Source organism: Odontomachus brunneus, unplaced genomic scaffold (assembly GCF_010583005.1).
Source record: "Odontomachus brunneus isolate Ranch 3 - 2012 unplaced genomic scaffold, Obru_v1 Obru_scaffold_027, whole genome shotgun sequence".
In the NCBI taxonomy this organism is placed as follows: Eukaryota; Metazoa; Arthropoda; class Insecta; order Hymenoptera; family Formicidae; genus Odontomachus; species Odontomachus brunneus.
The window spans coordinates 1,825,638-1,847,056 of NW_022639477.1; the positions used below are offsets into that span (position 1 = coordinate 1,825,638).

Below are 21,419 nucleotides of genomic sequence, written 5' to 3' on the forward strand. Positions count from 1 at the left end.
TACGGGCTTTACGGTTACGGAAGTTTCTAACTGGTAAATCACTAAAAAATTACTATTTATTACTAGAGAGTTCTTAGAAGTTATAAACTTGCTCAATAGAATAAGTTTAAATTTTATCGGAAGTTTTATTTATAGATTCCATTTTTTTTTTTATATGGAAACATGCGATAATGGTAAAAATTTCTTTATTTATATAAAATTTTAGATATATAGTAAAATATCTGGGGTATACTTAATACTCTTTTGTTAAAATAATTTTATCAGTAATCTACGCACATATTAAACTAATTTTTAAACTATTTTATACATATATATATATAGTTATATTTTTTATTTATAACCCAATCTCGCTCAATATTATATATATTTACATAAATGTTATTTTATTGTAACAGTTTTTAATAAAACTATTTTGTAACTGATACACATTACATAATTATATAAAATGTCATATTGATAATTTATGATGTATGTTTTACAGGTTCAACTTATATATCATTTGATGGTTTATCAGATGACTGAGACTTTGATCGTCGCTTCCCGCTTCAATAGCAGCTTTTCTACATTATTAGGAAAATTAATCCCAATCAATTTACCTATCACACTTTTTTTTGGTATGCCACTGTCTTTTCTTTTTTTTCGTTGTATTTTGTTAGAGTTATTTTTCTTAATGCTAGGGTCACTATGTGGCTCATTATGTCGTTCAATATGCTCTATTAATCTCTGTTTAGATGTAAGTCCTACGGAACATATATCGCAGTAAAATTTCTCCCCAAGATGCTTAATTTTTATATGCTGTTCCAGGTTAGATTTGTAGTAATAAGCTTTATGACATTTGTCATATGGACATGGTATAACCATTCGATCTTCAGAGTGAATTTTAGAATGTAATTTTAATTGTGTTTTTGTACGGAGAATCTTGTTACATTTGTCACATTTGTGTTCTGAAACCGAATTCTTATGTTCTAAAACAGAAAATAAAAGTTAAACATTTCTGTACTAAAATCCATTTGCTTTGTTAAAATAATAATTTTACAATGTGTATATATATATTTTCTTTCTCTATATTCTTACCTGTTTGATGTTTACGCAAAAGAGACCATTTACAAAATACCTCTGAACATCCAGAAATTTGGCAAGAGTAAGTCTTCTCATGGTTTTTCTCGTGACGTTTCAGTTTATTGATATTTCCGAAACTTTTGGGACATTTATCACACTTGTGTATTGTAGATTTAAAATGTACAATGTTACAGTGTTTAGCTAGCTCAAATTTTTTATTAAACACCATGCCACATTCTTCACAAATAATTTTACCTTTGCCATGTTGTTCTTTGTAATGACGTTTCAGATTGCAAGCATTAACAATCATTTGTGAACACTGCGAACATCTGAAAATAACACATAGAAAAATATATAACTATAATGTGTAAAATAAATTCTACCATATATAGGATGTTCCATTTTATTTTTGTCATTCAAATATCTTTACAAGATTTCACACATATGTGGAAAGTATATTTTGTCTGAAATATTTTTTCAAAAAACATCTTTACAGTATATTTTGGTGTTGAAAATAAAATAGGACATCCTGTATATATTAATATTTATACTTACTTATACACTGTTTCAATGAGATCATGTGTTTTTAAATGTCTTTTTAGGTGGCAAGAAGAAACATATGACTTAGTACACCCTGGTGCATTACAAATATATGGTCTCTATTATACAAGAATTCTTCAGTCATTAAATATTGACATTATGTAGCTAATTATGCATAATTTAACATATTGACTGTATATATATAATTCATCAATTGGTATAACAATAAGGTACAACATTTATTAATCTATTATTAAAAATATTATTTAACTCTATAGATATGTACTTATTATTTGGAATATTAATAGTCAATATACTAATACTGATTCTGTACCTCTCCAGTGTGTTGCCTTATATGTCTCTCTAATCTGGAAGGTTTTGAAAATATAGCATCACAGTCTGGATGGTTGCACTTATACTTCTTTCTTTTTTGAATGACAGATATTTTAGCATCATGCTCATTTTGTAAATTGGATGAAACATTTTCACTATCCTGATCAGATGTACAACCCATTTTAATATCACTTCAGTGACTTGGATAATGGATATTCCTTACTGAAAGTTTTTTAAAAATATAAGAAAATTTATCATCATATTTCAATGTATTTAATCATTATTTAATCATTAGAACAATTCTTTTGATCATTCTTTATTATAAACTTCAAAATTTGATAATTGTAATACTATGTTATGAATATCTTAATACGTTAAGTTGCAATGTGTAAATGTAATTTCACGTGTACCTATAGATTATTTTACGTATACATGTAGATTATTACAATGCTTAAAACTGAAAGATTGTTAGTAAAAAATTGGAAAATTATTTACAATATTTGACATAAGTAAAAATGTTATAATTACTAATGTTTTGTCACTTTTAGCAGAGCTTTCAGATAGATTTTAATTACAAGCACTTTATATAACATAAGGCGAAAAATTACAGAAGTGGACAATCGTCAAAAATAATCTTTAAACATAACCTCACCAACAGCACCCAAATTGTCCAAATACCTCCTATAGCACACGTGAGTTTCTTTTACGCATTGAATTACGTTGCAATATTTTACACGTTTAACTATTAAAAATTACAATATAAATAAATGTACCGTACGCTATAATTTTGTTTTCGATTTCTATACTAAACCAGTGGCACACGAAGCTTGTTTTCGCGCTGGATTGCGTACTGAGTGGAAATACTCTTTTGATTAGTGCATTTTCATCCATCTTCAGAAATGCACCAATTAGAACAGAGGTTGCGTTCAGCAGAAAAAGTTTTGCACTGGTGTAAAATTCATGAATTTGATTGGAGCATGCTTTTAATTTTGATTAAATCCAATGTATCAATCAGATTCACGAATTTTACAACAGTTGCAAAGCAGCTTTTTCTGCTGAACGCAGCTAAAGTATTTCCATCTAGCAAGCAATCCAGCACAAAAACAAGCACCGTGCGCCACTGGCTTAACATAAGGTATATAAGCAGTTTTCTAGTTTGCTGAACTGACTGCACTAATTCTATCTCATCTTTTTTCACCAAGTTTTATCTATATATCTATTTCTTTTTAAGTTCCGAAAGTGTACACTATTTCAGCAATAGAAAACAGACCTATAGTCTGTTCTTTTCAGTTGCACTACTGCAATAAGTTAGAGTAAGACAAGTATATATTTCTCTCATTCTCACTTATCACATCAGTGCAGTTGAAAAGAACAGACTAATAAACTTTGATATCTATTTACTGTTTTTTTAGTTGCATTGCTGAACTAGTACAATAAGTTAGAGTGAGAGAAAATATATTTCATTTTAACTTATTGCATTAGTTCAGCAATGCAGCTAAAAAAACAGACCAATTGGAACACGAAAAGTGTTCAGAAAACACAGCGCGTGCAGCAGTTGAATAAAAATTATTTCGCTGTTTTGTTTATATTTACAGTTGTACATTTAACTAATGTTTAGCGAACGTAACTAATTTCGTAAGAATGCGAATTGCTGCACTGCGCACGTGTATGCAGTTAACTGTCAAACTTACAATAGATTTATTCTCTTTAGTTGAACTGTTTGAACTGGTGCACATTGCCTGCAGTGCGATTATGTAACTCATTAAATGCAGTTAACGACAGTTTCGTTATCGTTGCGCAGCTTTTCTACGGTATACAAAAGTTGCGCAACGATAACGAAACTGTCGTTAACTCCAATCACTGCACTGCAGTGCGATTATGTAACTTGTTAAATGTAGTTAACGATAAATGTTGTATCGTTGCGCAGCTTTTCTATATCGTAGAAAAGCTGCGCAACGATAACGAAACTATCGTTAACTGCATTTAACGAGTTACATAATTGCACTGCTGGAGTCTTATTCCGTAACCACTTACCAACAATTGTCGGATTGGTAGACGTCGTTGCGTAGCTTTTTTACACCATAGAAAAGTTGCGCAACGACGTCTACCGATCCGACAATTGTCGATAAATGGTTACGGAATAGGGCTATTGGGATTCTGTAACTTGTTATTGGAGTTAACGACAGTTTCGTTATCGTTGCGCAACTTTTCTACGATATAAAAGCTGCGCAACAATAACGAAACTGTCGTTAACTCCAATAACGAGTTACAGAATCCCAGCACTGGTGCAATAAGTTAGAGCAAAACAAATATATTTTGTTTCACTTTAACTTATTACATCCGTTCAGCTAAAAAGAATAAACCTAATAGGTCCCATACAGCACAAATCTTTAAAAGACATTCTAAAGATGTTCTAAGGACATTCATACATCCTAAGAACGAGAAGAGAATATTCATACATCCTAGAATATTCTTTGAAGATTTTGTGCTATCTGGGGTAAAGCCTGTAAGATTCTCGGCAGTAATTAAGTTCGTTCGTTTTCTAAGAACTTCTATTCAATGTATCAACTTATAATCAATCTCGCTCAATATTACATATACTTACATAAATGTTGTTTTATTGTAATAGTATTTAATAAAACTATTTTGTAACTAATACACATATTATATAATTATATAAAATGTCATATTGTTAATTTATGATATATATTTTACAGGTTCAACTTATATATCATTTGATGGTTTATTAAAATTAATCCAAATCAATTTACCTATCACACTTTTTTTTGGTATGCCACTGTCTATTCTTTTTTCTCGTTGTATTTTGTTGGAGTTATTTTTCTTAATGCTAGGCTTAATCCTAGGGTCATTATATTTTTATTACATAATGTTTGTCGTTCAATATGCTTTATTAACTTCTGTTTAGATGTAAGTCCTGCGGAACATATATCGCAGTAAAATTTCTTCCCAAGATGCTTAATTTTTATATGCTGTTCCAGGTTAGATTTGTAGTAATAAGCTTTATGACATTTGTCGTATGGACATGGTATAACCATTCGATCTTCAGAGTGAATTTTAGAATGTAATTTTAATTGTGTTTTTGTACGGAGAACCTTGTTACATTTGTCACATTTGTGTTCTAAAACCGAATTCTTATGTTCTAAAACAGAAATTAAAAGTTAAACATTTCTGTACTAAAATCCATTTGCTTCGTTAAAATAATAATTTTGCAATGTGTATATGTATTTTCTTTCTCTATATTCTTACCTGTTTGATGTTTACGCAAAAGATACCATTTACAAAATACCTCTGAACATCCAGAAATTTGGCAAGGGTAAGTTTTCTCATGGTTTTTCTTGTGACGTTTCAGTTTATTGATATTTCCGAAACTTTTGGGACATTTATCACACTTGTGTATTGTAGATTTAAAATGTACAATGTTACAGTGTTTAGCTAGATCAAATTTTTTATTAAACACTGTGCCACATTCTTCACAAATAATTTTACCTTTGCCATGTTGTTCTTTGTAATGACGTTTCAGATTGCAAGCATTAACAATCATTTGTGAACACTGCAAACATCTGAAAATGACATAGAAAAATATATAACCATAATATGTAAAATAAATTCTACCATATACAGGATGTACCATTTTATTTTTGTCATTCAAATATCTTCACAAGATTTCACACATATCTGGATAGTATATTTCATCTGAAATATTTTTTCAAAAGACATTATCTTTACAGTATATTTTGGTGTCGAAAATAAAATAGGACATCCTGTATATATTAATATTTATACTTACTTATACACTATTTCAATGAGATCATGTGTTTTCAAATGTCTTTTTAAGTGGCAAGAAGAAACATATGACTTAGTACACCCTGATGCATTACAAATATATGGTCTCTATTATACAAGAATTCTTCAGTCATTAAATATTGACATTATGTAGCTAATTATGCATAATTTAACATATTGACTGTATATATATAATAATTCATCAATTGGTATAACAATAAAGTAAAACATTTATTAATATATTATTAAAAATATTATTTAATTCTATAAATATGTACTTATTACTTGGAATATTAATAGTCAATATACTAATACTGATTCTGTACCTCTCCAGTGTGTTGTCTTATATGTCTCTCTAATCTGGAAGGTTCTGAAAATATAGCATCACAGTCTGGATGGTTGCACTTATACTTCTTTCTTTTTTGAATGACAGATATTTTAGCATCATCCTCATTTTGTAAATTAGATGAAACATTTTCACTATCCTGATCAGATGTACAACCCATTTTAATATCACTTCAGTGACTTGGATAATGGATATTCCTTACTGAAAGTTTTTTAAAAATATAAGAAAATTTATCATCATATTTCAATGTATTTAATCATTATTTAATCATTAGAACAATTCTTTTGATCATTCTTTATTATAAACTTCAAAATTTGATAATTGTAATACTATGTTATGAATATCTTAATACGTTAAGTTGCAATGTGTAAATGTAATTTCACGTGTACCTGTAGATTATTTTACGTATACATGTAGATTATTACAATGCTTAAAACTGAAAGATTGTTAGTAAAAAATTGGAAAGTTATCATTTACAATATTTGACATAAATAAAAATGTTATAATTACTAATGTTTTGTCACTTTTAGCAGAGCTTTCAGATAGATTTTAATTACAAGCACTTCATTTAACATAAGGCGAAAAATTACAGAAGTGGACAATCGTCAAAAATAATCTTTAAACATAACCTCACCAACAGCACTCAAATTGTCCAAATACCTCCTATAGCACACGTGAGTTTCTTTTACGCATTGAATTACGTTGCAATATTTTACACGTTTAACTATTAAAAATTACAATATAAATAAATGTACCGTACGCTATAATTTTCTGTTTTCGATTTCTATACTAAACCAGTGGCACACGAAGCTTGTTTTCGCGCTGGATTGCGTACTGAATGGAAATACTCTTTTGATTAGTGCATTTTCATCCATCTTCAGAAATGCACCAATCAGAACAGAGGTTGCGTACAGCAGAAAAAGTTTTGCACTGATGTAAAATTCATGAATTTGATTGGAGCATGCTTTTAATTTTGATTAAATCCAATGTATCAATCAGATTCACGAATTTTACAACAGTTACAAAGCAGCTTTTTCTGCTGAACGCAGCTAAAGTATTTCCATCTAGCAAGCAATCCAGCACGAAAACAAGCACCGTGCGCCACTGGCTTAACATAAGGTATATAAGCAGTTTTCTAGTTTGCTGAACTGGCTGCATTAATTCTATCTCATCTTTTTTCACCAAGTTTTATTTATATATTTATTTCTTTTTAAGTTCCGAAAGTGTATACTATTTCAGCAATAGAAAACAGACCTATAGTCTGTTCTTTTCAGTTGCACTACTGCAATAAGTTAGAGTAAGACAAGTATATATTTCTCTCATTCTAACTTATCACACCAGTGCAGTTGAAAAGAACAGATTAATAAACTTTGATATCTATTTACTGTTTTTTTAGTTGCATTGCTGAACTAGTACAATAAGTTAGAGTGAGAGAAAATATATTTCATTTTACTTATTGCATTAGTTCAGCAATGCAGCTAAGAAAAACAGACCAATTGGAACACGAAAAGTGTTCAGCAAACACAGCGCGTGCAGCTGTTGAATAAAAATTGTTTCTCTGTTTTGTTTATATTTACAGTTGTACACATTTAACTAATGTTTAGCGTACGTAACTAATTTCGTAAGAATGCGAATTGCTGCACTGCGCACGTGTATGCAGTTAACTGTCAAACTTACAATAGATTTATTCTCTTTAGTTGAACTGTTTGAACTGGTGCACACTGCCTGCAGTGCGATTATGTAACTCATTAAATGCAGTTAACGACAGTTTCGTTATCGTTGCGCAGCTTTTCTACGGTATACAAAAATTGCGTAACGATAACGAAACTATCGTTAACTCCAGTCACTGCATTGCGATTATGTAACTTGTTAAATGTAGTTAACGATAAATGTTGTATCGTTGCGCAGCTTTTCTATATCGTAGAAAAGCTGCGCAATGATAACGAAACTATCGTTAACTGCATTTAATGAGTTACATAATTGCACTGCTGGGGCCTTATTCCGTAACCACTTACCAACAATTGTCGGATTGGTAGACGTCGTTGCGTAGCTTTTTTATACCATAGAAAAGTTGCGCAACGACGTCTACCGATCCGACAATTGTCGATAAATGGTTACGGAATAGGGCTATTGGGATTCTGTAACTTGTGATTGGAGTTAACGACAGTTTCGTTATCGTCGCGCAACTTTTCTACGATATAAAAGCTGCGCAATAATAACGAAACTGTCGTTAACTCCAATAACGAGTTACAGAATCCCAGCACTGGTGCAATAAGTTAGAGCAAAACAAATATATTTTGTTTCACTTTAACTTATTACATCCGTTCAGCTAAAAAGAATAAACCTAATAGGTCCCATACAGCACAAATCTTTAAAAGACATTCTAAAGATGTTCTAAGGACATTCATACATCCTAAGAACGAGAAGAGAATATTCATACATCCTAGAATATTCTTTGAAGATTTTGTGCTATCTGGGGTAAAGCCCGTAAGACTCTCGGCAGTTATTAAGTTTGTTCGTTTTCTAAGAACTTCTATTCAATGTATCAACTTATAATCAATCTCGCTCAATATTACATATACTTACATAAATGTTGTTTTATTGTAATAGTTTTTAATAAAACTATTTTGTAACTAATACACATATTATATAATACACATATTATATAATTATATAAAATGTCATATTGTTAATTTATGATGTATATTTTACAGATTCAACTTATATATCACACGGCTCCATTCCGGAAGCTATACCTAGACAACTTATATATTATTTGATGGTTTATTAAAATTAATCCCAATCAATTTACCTATCACACTTTTTTTTGGTATGCCACTGTCTATTTTTTTCTCTGGTATTTTTCTCTTATTTTTTTTAATTCTAGGTTTAATTCTAGGGTCATTATGTTTTTATTACATAATGTTTGTTTTTTAATATGGTTTATTAACTTCTGTTTAGATGCAAGTCCTGCGGAACATACATCGCAGAAAAATTTCTTCCCAAGATGCTTAATTTTTATATGCGAGTCCAGGTTAGATTTGTAGTAATAAACTCTACGACATTTTTTGTATGGGCATGGTATAACCCTTCGGTCTTCAGCGTGAATTTTAGAATGTATTCTTAATTGTGTTTTCGAACGGAGAACCTTGTTACATTTGTCACATTTGCTTCCTGAAATCGAATTCTTATGTTCTAAAACAGAAATTAAAAGTTAAACATTTCTGTACTAAAATCCATTTGCTTTGTTAAAATAATAATTTTGCAATGTGTATATATATTTTCTTTCTCTATATTCGTACCTGTTTCATCTTTGATGACGTGCAAAAGATACAATTTACAAAATACATCTGAACATCCAGAAATTTGGCAAGGATCAGTTTTCTCATGGTTTTTCTTGTGACGTTTCAGTTTATCGATATTTCCGAAACCTTTGGGACATTTATCACACTTGTAGATTTAAAATGTACAATGTTACAGTGTTTAGCTAGCTCAAATTTTTTATTAAACACTGTGCCACATTCTTCACAAATAATTTTACCTTTGCCATGATGTTCTTTGTAATGAAGTTTCAGATTGCAAGCATTAACAATCATTTTTGAACACAGCGAACATCTGAAAATGACATAGAAAAATATATAACCATAATGTGTAAAATAAATTCTACCATATACAGGATGTTCCATTTTATTTTTGTCATTCAAATATCTTCACAAGATTTCACACATATCTGGAAAGTATATTTTATCTGAAATATTTTTTCAAAAAACATTATCTTTACAGTATATTTTTGTGTTGAAAATAAAATAGGACATCCTGTATATATTAATATTTATACTTACTTATACACTATTTCAATGAGATCATGTGTTTTTAAATGTCTTTTTAGGTGGCAAGAAAAAAGATATGACTTAGTACACCCTGGTGCATCACAAATATATCGTCTCTATTATACAAGAATTCTTCAGTCATTAAATATTGACATTATGTAGCTAATTATACATAATTTAACCAATTGACTGTATATATATAATAATTCATCAATTGGTATAACAATAAGGTAACATTTATTAATCTATTATTAAAAATATTATTTAATTCTATAGATATGTACTTATTATTTGGAATATTAGTAGTCAATATGCTAATACTGATTCTGTACCTCTCCAGTGTGTTGCCTTATATGTCTCTCTAATTTGGAAGATTCTGAAAATATAGCATCACACTCTGGATGGTTGCACTTATACTTCTTTCTTTTTCGAATGACAGATATTTTATCATCATGCTCATTTTGCAAATTGGATAAAACATTTTCACTATCCTGATCAGATGTACAACCCATTTTAATATCACTTCAGTGACTTGGATAATGGATATTCCTTACTGAAAGTTTTTTAAAAATATAAGAAAATTTATCATCATATTTCAATGTATTTAATCATTATTTAATCATTAGAACAATTCTTTTGATCATTCTTTATTATAAACTTCAAAATTTGATAATTGTAATACTATGTTATAAATATCTTAATACCTTAAGTTGCAATGTGTAAATGTAATTTCACGTGTACCTGTAGATTATTTTTCGTATACATGCAGATTATTACAATGGGCAATGGCGTAGGGTCACTTAAGTAAAGGTGTACTCAGCCAACAATTGAAGTCTGAAGTCTAGATTATTACAATGCTTAAAACTGAAAGATGGTTAGTAAAAAATTGGAAAGTTATCATTTACAATATTTGACATAAGTAAAAATGTTATAATTACTAATGTTTTGTCACTTTTAGCAGAGCTTTTAGATAGATTTTAATTACAAGCACTTTATTTAACATAAGGCGAAAAATTACAGAAGTGGACAATCGTCAAAAATAATCTTTAAACATAACCTCACCAACAGCACCCAAATTGTCCAGATACCTCCTATGGCACACATGAGTTTCCTTTACGCATTGAATTACGTTGCAATATTTTACACGTTTAACTATTAAAAATTACAATATAAATAAATGTACCGTACGCTATAATTTTTTGTTTTCGATTTCTATACTAAACTAGTGGCACACGAAGATTGTTTTCGCGCTGGATTGCGTACTGGATGGAAATACTCTTTTGATTAGTGCATTTTCATCCATCTTCAGAAATGCACCAATCAGAACAGAGGTTGCGTACAGCAGAAAAAGTTTTGCACTGATGTAAAATTCATGAATTTGATTGGAGCATGCTTTTAATTTTGATTAAATCCAATGTATCAATCAGATTCACGAATTTTACAACAGTTACAAAGCAGCTTTTTCTGCTGAACGCAGCTAAAGTATTTCCATCTAGCAAGCAATCCAGCACGAAAACAAGCACCGTGCGCCACTGGCTTAACATAAGGTATATAAGCAGTTTTCTAGTTTGCTGAACTGGCTGCACTAATTCTATCTCATCTTTCTTCTACCAAGTTTTATCTATATATCTATTTCTTTTTAAGTTCCGAAAGTGTACGCTATTTCAACAATAGAAAACAGACCTATAGTCTGTTCTTTTCAGTTGCACTACTGCAATAAGTTAGAGTAAGACAAGTATATATTTCTCTCATTCTAACTTATCACACCAGTGCAGTTGAAAAGAATAGACTAATAAACTTTGATATCTACCCAGATAGCAAGGTGACGTCTAAAGACGTCATTAAAACGTCATAGACGTCTTAATAACGTCTTAATGACGTCTTTAGACGTCACTTTGCTGCCTGGGTATTTACTGTTTTTTTAGTTGCATTGCTGAACTAGTACAATAAGTTAGAGTGAGAGAAAATATATTTATTTCACTTTAACTTATTGCACTTGTTCAGCAATGCAGCTAAAAAAAACAGACCAATTGGAACACGAAAAGTGTTCAGCAAACACAGCGCGTGCAGCTGTTGAATAAAAATTGTTTCTCTGTTTTGTTTATATTTACAGTTGTACACATTTAACTAATGTTTAGCGAATGTAACGAATTTCGTAAGAATGCGAATTGCTGCACTGCGCACGTGTATGCAGTTAACTGTCAAACTTACAATAGATCTATTCTCTTTAGTTGAACTGTTTGAACTGGTGCACACTGCCTGCAGTGCGATTATGTAACTCGTTAAATGTAGTTAACGATAACGAAACTATCGTTAACTCAATAACGAGTTACAGAATCCCAGCACTGCAGTGCGATTATGTAACTCGTTAAATGTAGTTAACGATAACGAAACTATCGTTAACTCAATAACGAGTTACAGAATCCCAGCACTGCAGTGCGATTATGTAACTCGTTAAATGTAGTTAACGATAACGAAACTATCGTTAACTCAATAACGAGTTACAGAATCCCAGCACTGCAGTGCGATTATGTAACTCGTTAAATGTAGTTAACGATAACGAAACTATCGTTAACTGCATTTAACGAGTTACATAATCGCACTGCAGTGCTGGGATTCTGTAACTCGTTATTGAGTTAACGATAGTTTCGTTATCGTTAACTACATTTAACGAGTTACATAATCGCACTGCAGTGCTGGGATTCTGTAACTCGTTATTGAGTTAACGATAGTTTCGTTATCGTTAACTACATTTAACGAGTTACATAATCGCACTGCAGTGCTGGGATTCTGTAACTCGTTATTGAGTTAACGATAGTTTCGTTATCGTTAACTACATTTAACGAGTTACATAATCGCACTGCAGTGCTGGGATTCTGTAACTCGTTATTGAGTTAACGATAGTTTCGTTATCGTTAACTACATTTAACGAGTTACATAATTGCACTGCTGGGGCCTTATTCCGTAACCACTTACCAACAATTGTTGGATCGGTAGACATCCGTAGCTTTTTTATACCATAGAAAAATTGCGCAACGACGTCTACCGATCCGACAATTGTCGATAAGTGATTACGGAATAGGGCTATTGGGATTCTGTAACTCGTTATTGGAGTTAACGACAGTTTCGTTATCGTTGCGCAACTTTTCTACGTTATAAAAGCTGCGCAACGATAACGAAACTGTCGTTAACTCCAATAACGAGTTACAGAATCCCAGCACTGGTGCAATAAGTTAGAGCAAAACAAATATATTTTGCTTCACTTTAACTTATTACATCCGTTTAGTTAAAAAGAATAAACCTAATAGATCCCATACAGCACAAATCTTTAAAAGACATTCTAAAGGTGTTCCAAGGACATTCATACATCCTAAGAACGAGAAGAGAATATTCATACATCCTAGAATATTCTCTGAAGATTTTGTGCTATTTGGGGTAAAGCCCGTAAGACTCGACAGTAATTAAGTTCGTTCGTTTTCTAAGAACTTCTATTCAATGTATACAACAACGAATTAAACTAATTCTAACTAATAAGTACCTTGTATGTTATGAGAAATAAATCAAGTCAAAGTCAAGTCAAATAATTTATATATAATCTCATATAGCACAAATGTTCAGTAGATATCCTAAGAACGTTCTAAGAATATTCGTATATTCTTAAAATATTATATATGGGATGAAGGAAATATCAATATGTTTAATATATTTTTTTTCTGAAATTTTATACTTTCGTACAAAATCAAATTATTTAACGAAATTTGAATTTGTTTTTTTGGCTTGGAATCTTTCATTAACTTAACATTGTTGATTATTTAAATTGTAAAAAGAGTTAAGCTATATAAGCAAAGTCTAACAACTACGATGTGAAACAATGAGAAATATTATAAGTTCTCTTTTCTATACGTGTCATGATAAATCAGTACGATGCATAGGTTTGCGTTAAAGCAAATTGGAATGCTACGTGCGCTCGCTGGAATTCGGGTCGCCAAAGACCACGACTGTAATTGGGCCAAGCATGCACCCTATGCCCCATGAAACATTTCATAAAAGCGCAGACATCTTTTTCGATTTATACCGGTCAGTTTGTTATGATTTTATTATATTTGCTCAATGAAATCTTATTTATTTTGATGTTTTTCGCTGTTTCAGTGAGACATCATCTTGCAAGAATACGTTGGATTTCTCATTTCCGTGCCACGAGAAGCTTTAATACAGTACATATTCACAGCTTTTGCGAGCTTGTACATTGTAAGATTTGTTTCTGTTATTTTAACTCATATAGCATTCTCCGCCGAACTATTAAAAGACTAGGTACTCTATATATCTAGCGAATGGAATTTGTAGAATAGCACGATACTTAGTGAATGAAGCTTCGATATATGTCAATTTCGTCAGCAATAAAACGGGCAGACTTTAATTAGCGGTAATTTAAGGAGTAATTTAAAGAGAGTATCGGCATATTTTTAGGTGTCGGATTATCGATAATGATCATCCATAGTGTACGCACATCTCGATAACCGGGATCAAGATTTGTCATGAAAGGGAGAGACTCGTGAGTGAAGAGAAGGGTGAGGGTCGCACGCGCACGTTTGAGAAAGATAGAGAGCAAGAGACGTAGAGAGCAAGAGAGAATGAGAGACCGAGAGCAGACGCCAGCTACTCAATCCCCACTCCGAGATTGTTGGGGGCTACAGACCACGTGACCAGCCAGCAGAATCCGCGGCGTCCGCCGAAAATCTAAATCCGTCCGAGCCGAGGAAGAAGAAGAGGAGGTACTGTCTCGGCCTCCGCGGGCGGCACTAAAGCATAGCAGCACAGAGATAGTCCATAATTGCTCGTGGTTCGCGGCGGATTGATCGGCAAATTCGCGCGTTGCCTGCACTCGCGCGAATACGGGGGAGTTTTTGCCTTTTTTGTCTTCTCTTCCCGCACGCAAAAAGACGAGAATACAGCGGCAGCGGCGGCTGCGGCGATTTGTCGTAAGGTCGCTAGAGGAATATGATCCGCGTGGACGAGTCGGACCCGGTGGGAGGTAAGAGAGAGAGGTGGATTGGGACGTGGATAATTGTCGGGAAAACCGGCGAGGTGCCGAGTAAAAAACGGCGGGAAACGCTTTCGCGGAGAACGCGATCGGCCGCGCGTGCTTTCACGCGCCAAAAACCTGTCAGCGCGCGTTCGGCAGAAGCACGATTCGCAAGGGTCATTTGTCAAGCGGTAATCATTAGGATGCTTTATTTGTTTTCGCCGATAATTTCGTCGTTACAAAATTACACTCGGACATTCGCCTCGAAGGCGGGATCGATATACTCTCGGTGCGTTTAATATTATAGTTTCACGTAGATGTATCTCATGCAATTTGTCGCGCTCCCGATACATGGAATAAACGCAAGAAGCTATTTTCACGTGTTTTATAGCATCGAATTTTGAACTTTCCGAGATTATGTAGGTTTTAACTTCCGGAAGATACAGAAACGGAAAAATTTTTAAATCAGATAACAATAAAATAAAAAATATATATAAAAGATGAGCTAACTTTTATGGGATAGTTAAAAAGCGATAGGTGTAGAACTTTTTCAGAAAGAAAAAAATTGATGCAAAAATTACTAGTAATAAGAATAATTAGTAGTAAGAATAATTATATCGGAACATATAATAAAACTCGATAAAAATTACATTTTATACAAATAAAATTGAGATGAAATCATTACATAAGAATTTACGGCCTTCAAAGGTAAGCGCCAGAGGCCTGAGAGGCCTAAGAGAAATTCAGTTTGACACTAAATCCGTGCAACACCTACGCCTACATTATGCTCGTTGCCTTCCTGTTATAACGATTTTATTCGTTCATTTTCAGAGATCGAGCCCAGCTTTCCCTATAGAGACGTGACGGTACGTCGAGGTGTCGAGTTCAAGGACGATTATGACATTCAGGCGGAGCTCGGACGGTGAGTGATTAAATCCGTCGATTAGCGGATGCATATAGATACTGGAGCGACGTGCCAACGACGTGTCAATCGCGCGTGATCGCGCCTCGAATTAATGTCGCCTACGAAAAATACGCCGACCCGCCGCCGAAGTTCGCCCCGGAAGTTTGGCGGCGCGCCGATACAACGACGTGTTTCCTCAGGAACGCCGGCTGGAGCTTGTATATATTATGAGTCGGCTAGGTTTACGCATCGTCTGGTTATGTATCATCATTCCTGCGGGCCCTGTAGTAAATCGTAACTGCGTTTCAACTTTGTGCGGAACGCACGTGAGAGCTTTGCGCAACGATATTTTTATATATATACCGATATGTCTGAGCGGATGTTGTACGCAATAAGATTTTTGGGACGACAGTGAGATGAATCTTGAAAAGTCCGTCGAGTTCGCAGAGAGATATTTTAGAGGAGGTTCTGACGTTCTCTTCTTCACTCTTATGTTTCTTATCTTTGGTTTATTTAATCATAAGTCACGGACCTAATGTAACATCGCGATAGATCACATTTGTACGTGATTGTCGAGATAAATAATCCTTTATAGGTACATGACTTAAGTTCTGCAAAATCGTAAGACTGATTAATTATTAATTCCGGATTACTCGATGATTAAAGAGCAGCTTTCAAATGTTTATAACGTTCGATAACGACCGGATATCGAAGCTGTCGGCAAATTTTCACAAGATCGCACGACACAAGTTCACGAACTTGCACGGATATCGCACGTGTCTTTTTACCGTCATGCATCCGTATACACAGGTGCACGCGAGTGCGGAATGCAGCGCGCGCTGATAAGGTCGAGATGCATGCATGCCGGTGAAACACGCACGGTCTTGCTCTCGTGTGATCAAGGACCTGCGATATATCTATAAATAATCTGTTTCTCTCGACCCGTGAGTGACGTATAGGCGTCAAATCGGCGAACGTCGTGCCCGGCGGGCGTCCCGACGCTCTTGACACCGGCTTGAACTCGACTGACCTGCCGGTGTCGGAATGCGGCTTGACAATGAAACGTCTGTCGATGTGTCTCAATCATGGACAACCCAGCACTAATTAGAATCGCTAAAATGAATTAAAAGAAAATCGAATTGGACAAATAATTTTCTCCTTGATTCTTTTCATTCTCAAATTATCGGTGATTCTTAACGACGGAATTAAATGTCAACTCTGTATAGAAATCTTCTGAAAAGAAATCTATCTTAAAATACTTTGAATTCAAACAAAAGGTATGTTTTTTAGATTTATTTTTAGATATGTTTTTAGACGACTGAAAAAGAGATATTAGTGAGAAGTAGTATGAGCTTTAATTAATAAAAATATAACAATTGCGCTCGCTAACTCGATGATGCATTGACTTGGCCTTGTGACAGGCGTGTTGTGTCCCACGGTATTGTCAGACAGTTACGTCAAGACACGGGTGTATGTGCAGTTTTGGCAAATCCCCTGGTATTTATCGCTGTCATGCGTAATTTTTTGTCGCTCAATAACGTCATATTCCAAAAAGTGCATATCAAATATAGCATGCAATTTCGTAAATCACGAGCTTGTTAAATCAGTGACGATTTAATTCAAGTTCTAAGTGGTTAGATATGTTTCTTTCTTGCTATATTAAATGATAGAAGAAAGATCAAAGTAATTAAAAGAACGTTCGCTTTCCATTGATTTTCGTTTTTTCTCTCTCATTGTAGGGGTAAGTTTGGAATTGTTTACCGATGCAAGGACAAAGTGAGTGGCTTGATGCTCGCCGCGAAAGTGGTGAACGTTATGAAAAAAGAGGATAGACGAGCCGTGCAGAGGGAAGTCGAAATCATGCGACGCCTGCAACATCCACGATTGATCCAACTGTATGATGCCATTGATTCGGGAAGACAGATCTATGTTATTCTAGAATTGTACGTTTCATTCCGCGCACGAAGCACGTATAAGGAGCGTAAGATTTGAGAAAAACACGTTACTAGTTTATTGAAATTTTCATCATTTAAGGATCGACGGTGGCGAGCTCTTTGAGAGAGTGATAGACGACGATTTCGTGCTGACAGAACGCAGCTGCGCTGTTTTTATGCGGCAGATATGCGAAGGTATAGAGTTCATGCACGGTCAGAAGATCTTGCACCTTGACCTGAAGGTGAGTTGTTCAACTGCGTCGTTGTTCTACTTGATAGATTTCTACTTGATAGAAGGATTTCTACTTGATAGATGTACACTTTGTAAACATCTCTTTTAATTTCTTGTGTCTCTACTAGTGTTTGTAAAAAAAAAATATTTATAAAAATTGATGAGAGGAATTTCTGTTACAGCCTGAAAATATCTTATGCCTGACAAAGGAAGGCAACAGAATCAAAATCATAGACTTCGGTCTCGCAAGGGAATATGACCCGAATAAAAAGTTGCAGGTGTTATTCGGTACACCCGAGTTTGTTGCCCCAGAAGTCGTGAATTTCGATCAAATTGGATTTGGCACCGATGTGTGGAGCATAGGTGTTATTTGTTACGTCTTGTAAGTACAGTCTTGAGTGCTTCAGAAAAAAACAACGTCTTCTTGCGACGACGATTGTATATACGTGTTGTTATAGATTGTCTGGTCTGTCACCATTCATGGGCGATACGGACATAGAGACAATGGCCAATGTCACTATCGCCAAGTACGACTTCGATCACGAGGCCTTCATCGAAATTTCCGAGGACGCGAAGGATTTCATCAGATGTCTTCTGGTAAAGGACAAGGAGTAAGTATATTCTTTCGCTAAGGCACATTTTACTCTTGTGTATCTCTTTCTCAAATTTCTTCCTTTTCTCAACTCTTCCCTCCATGTCGCTTATGAAGTCTATTATTCGTTGCCTATGATCACGATTATTTACAATCCACGTCTGTCGCTACTCTTAAAGAAGCTAGCATGCTTCTAATTGTCTCCTTTTCCGCTCGCTGTGCACGAGGGTGTGTGTATGGTCCACGAATCTACACTTGTTATGGTATACGCACTGGTTTTTATCGTTGTGTTACTTGAAAATATTCTATTTTCGGTGATTCACATACACCAACATCGATTAATGCGACAGGTTGCATAAAGAAAACGATTTTTCTGTCTCGTGATAAGACATCAAGCGACAAGAAGTGTGAACGACACCGACGTAGGCGGCCTGCTCGTCGACTAAGCATTATCTCGTCGGGAACTTTGCAATCGAATATAAATGCAAATGTAGAAACACATATTACAGATACACACACGCACACATATATACACGCGCACACACACATACTTGTACGGTATCTGAGCATCGCCATCGGACACCTTTGCACGTTCATCGCACTCTTCGTCACGTTTTCGTTCCTTTACCGCGTACCCTTGGACCGCGGAATACATGCGTGTCTCTCCACGCACAAAAGGGAATCTGAGCCCGCAGCACTAAAGCACGACCCTCCTCACGACAAGCCTTTCGAATCTTTCAGAAAGCGATTCACGGCGGCGCAATGTCGGGAACACTGTTGGCTGGCCCGCAAGACGCACACTAGGACTAGGACGGAGAAGGAGGTTGTGGGACTGGCGGAGGCCAAACGGAATGCCTTCATCGAGAATCGTTCACCGATCGTAGGAATCGTCAGTGATAACAAAGATGAGCTGGACGTGACGAAGGACAATCTCAGGCTATTCGTCGAACGTTGGCGGGAACATCCGGACAGCCCGTATACGATCGACACGTATCACGCGTTGCCAAGGAACCCGGCTCGCGAACGCGATGAGTCGGTCTCTCTGCGAGCTCACAGTCCCTCGCCTTGCGACAGTCTTCCCAGCAGCAGCGCGCCATCGGAGAAGGTGCTGGACTCAGCCCGAGATAATTCTAGTAATCTGTTATCCGTGCCGAGTATTAGCTTGTCTCTGGAGAGAAGAGCGTCCGAGGGTACAGCCTTGCGAAACCGTCGCGATCCCGCCAGTCAGATCGCTCTTGCCGAGGAAATCATCAAACTGTCAGAACATCTGCGTGCGATCGCTATGGGATCGCAGACAAGCGAGGAGGACACGGACGAGAGTGCGATGAGTACAATCCAGCATTCCGCCAAGAAGAAGCTCGTCAACATTGGAAATACTTGTGGTACGTACGCGAAGAGCAGCGCAACGTTGTCCGTGTCTCATAACGAAAGAGAGGAGACTAACGAGATCACGGAGAAGCTGTCCAACATCACTCGACAGCGAAAGCTCAACGGGACGACCTTTCATAGTAGTCGTAGTTTCGACAAATACATACAAGACACCAATCCTGGAAACGTATTTGTAGCTTTGAGGAGAACGAGCATCAGCGATAGCGAAACGTCCGAGAGACGCAAGGGTAAGAAATATTCCATCGAGCAGTCGTCGATGATCTCCGAGACGATCGAGGAAAAGTTCAATGGAGAAACGACGGACAAAAGGACTTCCATACAGCAGGCGTCTTCTGTCAGCAGAGAAGAGGACAGCAAGGAGATGGATTTGACACCACCCTGGCGACACTCGCGAGTCAAACGATCCTTTGGCGAGACCAGCAGGGACGTGCCGCGGATATCGAATTTGCGGGATCTGCACAAGAATCTGAACCTCGACGAACCGAGTAGCGCCAAAGACCTGTTGTTGCACTTGCTGGGCGAATGGGACGAGGTCACGGCGACACCCTGCGCTGGTGCCGGCAGGAAATCTGTAAGTCTCGATTGGTGCGCCGGAGACTCGGTCGCCAGACGGACAATGAACTCGTTGGCGGAATACTTCCAGTCGAAGCAACAAGAAGCGCAACCTCCCGACCACGTCGCATCCTCCACATCGCCATCGATACATCGTTAAACGTAAAACGCGTGTCTATTGCGAAACTCGAACTTCGCATGTTCGTGGATCGCCACGAGAACACGTAGTTCGTGTTTCAATTGCGCGCGGATTTCTCAGGAAAACGCGTTATTATATATTATTGTGCGGTTTTATTCGGTCGTAAATCTCCTTTTGGAGCGACATTGAAGCGGCTTAGCGCTTTTCAAATGAGATATACACATCATAGAGCTCTGAGGCAATATTTTTTGATAATTAATATAATGCGCGGGCATTGTGGTATTTTTAATATTGTAGACGAATTGAGGAAAAAATTGATAGAAATTCAGTTCTATGAAGTTGCGAATTTCTAATCTTCGAGACTGACTTTAATTAATTGTCAAATTCCTTTAAATGCTTCTTGTATTCATTTTAATAAGACGATTATTCGGGAATCAAGGCGCGAACATATTTCTGTTAGCAATCGAAAAGCTATTGTTTCTAAATAAAATACGAGAGCTTTTGCTATATACCATAAACACACCCTCAAATCGAGCTGAAACCTGATATAATATGATCGTGCGTCAATCTCTAAGTCTCATCGAAACATTTACAAAAAGAATATGACTTTGATTTTCTGCGAACTAATATTCCATCGTGATGCTTTTAACAAGAACGCGGCAGCTTTTTATATTTTTCCTGGATTTGAAAAAATTTTTACTCGTAAACTACAGTTTTCAAAACGTTCAAAACGAAATAGTAG

General features: G+C 35.3%; 3 protein-coding genes and 1 long non-coding RNA gene across 10 annotated transcripts; 1 reads left to right on the plus strand and 3 right to left on the minus strand.

The window, feature by feature from the left end:
• Nucleotides 1-345: 345 nt before the first annotated feature.
• Nucleotides 346-2,929, minus strand: LOC116842762 (zinc finger protein 271-like). Of its 4 annotated transcripts, none has more exons than XM_032812424.1 (5): nt 2,585-2,929; nt 1,934-2,154; nt 1,615-1,718; nt 1,075-1,388; nt 346-965 (listed from the first exon to the last, which is right to left on the minus strand). In XM_032812424.1, the coding sequence occupies exons 2-5, from the start codon at nt 2,111-2,113 to the stop codon at nt 511-513; spliced, it is 1,053 nt and encodes a 350-aa protein (XP_032668315.1). In that variant the 5' UTR covers nt 2,114-2,154; nt 2,585-2,929; the 3' UTR covers nt 346-510. The 4 variants fall into 4 exon arrangements, with proteins under 4 accessions (XP_032668315.1, XP_032668314.1, XP_032668313.1 ...); XM_032812423.1 differs by having other exon boundaries at nt 2,706-2,928; XM_032812422.1 differs by having other exon boundaries at nt 2,711-2,927.
• A 1,601-nt stretch (nt 2,930-4,530) lies between these two features.
• On the minus strand, nt 4,531-6,984 carry LOC116842763 (zinc finger protein 28-like). Of its 3 annotated transcripts, none has more exons than XM_032812427.1 (5): nt 6,838-6,984; nt 6,063-6,283; nt 5,741-5,844; nt 5,200-5,513; nt 4,531-5,092 (listed from the first exon to the last, which is right to left on the minus strand). In XM_032812427.1, exons 2-5 carry the CDS (start codon nt 6,240-6,242, stop codon nt 4,734-4,736), a joined length of 957 nt encoding a protein of 318 aa, XP_032668318.1. In that variant the 5' UTR covers nt 6,243-6,283; nt 6,838-6,984; the 3' UTR covers nt 4,531-4,733. The 3 variants fall into 3 exon arrangements, with proteins under 3 accessions (XP_032668318.1, XP_032668317.1, XP_032668319.1); XM_032812426.1 differs by having other exon boundaries at nt 6,843-6,967; XM_032812428.1 differs by lacking the exon at nt 6,838-6,984 and adding an exon at nt 6,593-6,719.
• A 1,670-nt stretch (nt 6,985-8,654) lies between these two features.
• Nucleotides 8,655-11,459, minus strand: LOC116842766. Its single transcript, XR_004377772.1, has 5 exons — nt 10,617-11,459; nt 10,245-10,465; nt 9,925-10,028; nt 9,385-9,697; nt 8,655-9,277 (listed from the first exon to the last, which is right to left on the minus strand). It is a non-coding gene; the product is annotated as an uncharacterized LOC116842766 (long non-coding RNA).
• Nucleotides 11,460-14,691: 3,232 nt separating this feature from the next.
• Nucleotides 14,692-20,979, plus strand: LOC116842761 (calcium/calmodulin-dependent protein kinase type II subunit gamma-like). Of its 2 annotated transcripts, XM_032812421.1 has the most exons (8): nt 14,692-14,944; nt 15,767-15,857; nt 17,579-17,782; nt 17,874-18,015; nt 18,188-18,387; nt 18,464-18,616; nt 19,339-19,979; nt 20,163-20,979. In XM_032812421.1, exons 1-8 carry the CDS (start codon nt 14,911-14,913, stop codon nt 20,696-20,698), a joined length of 2,001 nt encoding a protein of 666 aa, XP_032668312.1. In that variant the 5' UTR covers nt 14,692-14,910; the 3' UTR covers nt 20,699-20,979. The 2 variants fall into 2 exon arrangements, with proteins under 2 accessions (XP_032668312.1, XP_032668311.1); XM_032812420.1 differs by having other exon boundaries at nt 19,339-20,979.
• Nucleotides 20,980-21,419: the final 440 nt, after the last annotated feature.

Coding starts and splice junctions, on each gene's coding strand:
- LOC116842763 (XM_032812427.1), bottom strand. CDS start 6,242: ATGGGTTGTACATCTGATCAGGATAGTGAAAATGTTTCATCTAATTTA. Junction 5,845..6,062: donor TAAGACAACACACTGGAGAG/GTACAGAATCAG, acceptor CTTGTATAATAG/AGACCATATATTTGTAATGC. Junction 5,093..5,199: donor TTTGCGTAAACATCAAACAG/GTAAGAATATAG, acceptor TTTCTGTTTTAG/AACATAAGAATTCGGTTTTA.
- LOC116842762 (XM_032812424.1), bottom strand. CDS start 2,113: ATGGGTTGTACATCTGATCAGGATAGTGAAAATGTTTCATCCAATTTA. Junction 1,719..1,933: donor TAAGGCAACACACTGGAGAG/GTACAGAATCAG, acceptor CTTGTATAATAG/AGACCATATATTTGTAATGC. Junction 1,389..1,614: donor CTCATTGAAACAGTGTATAA/GTAAGTATAAAT, acceptor TGTTATTTTCAG/ATGTTCGCAGTGTTCACAAA.
- LOC116842761 (XM_032812420.1), top strand. CDS start 14,911: ATGATCCGCGTGGACGAGTCGGACCCGGTGGGAG. Junction 17,783..17,873: donor ATCTATGTTATTCTAGAATT/GTACGTTTCATT, acceptor TCATCATTTAAG/GATCGACGGTGGCGAGCTCT. Junction 18,617..19,338: donor CTTCTGGTAAAGGACAAGGA/GTAAGTATATTC, acceptor CGAATCTTTCAG/AAAGCGATTCACGGCGGCGC.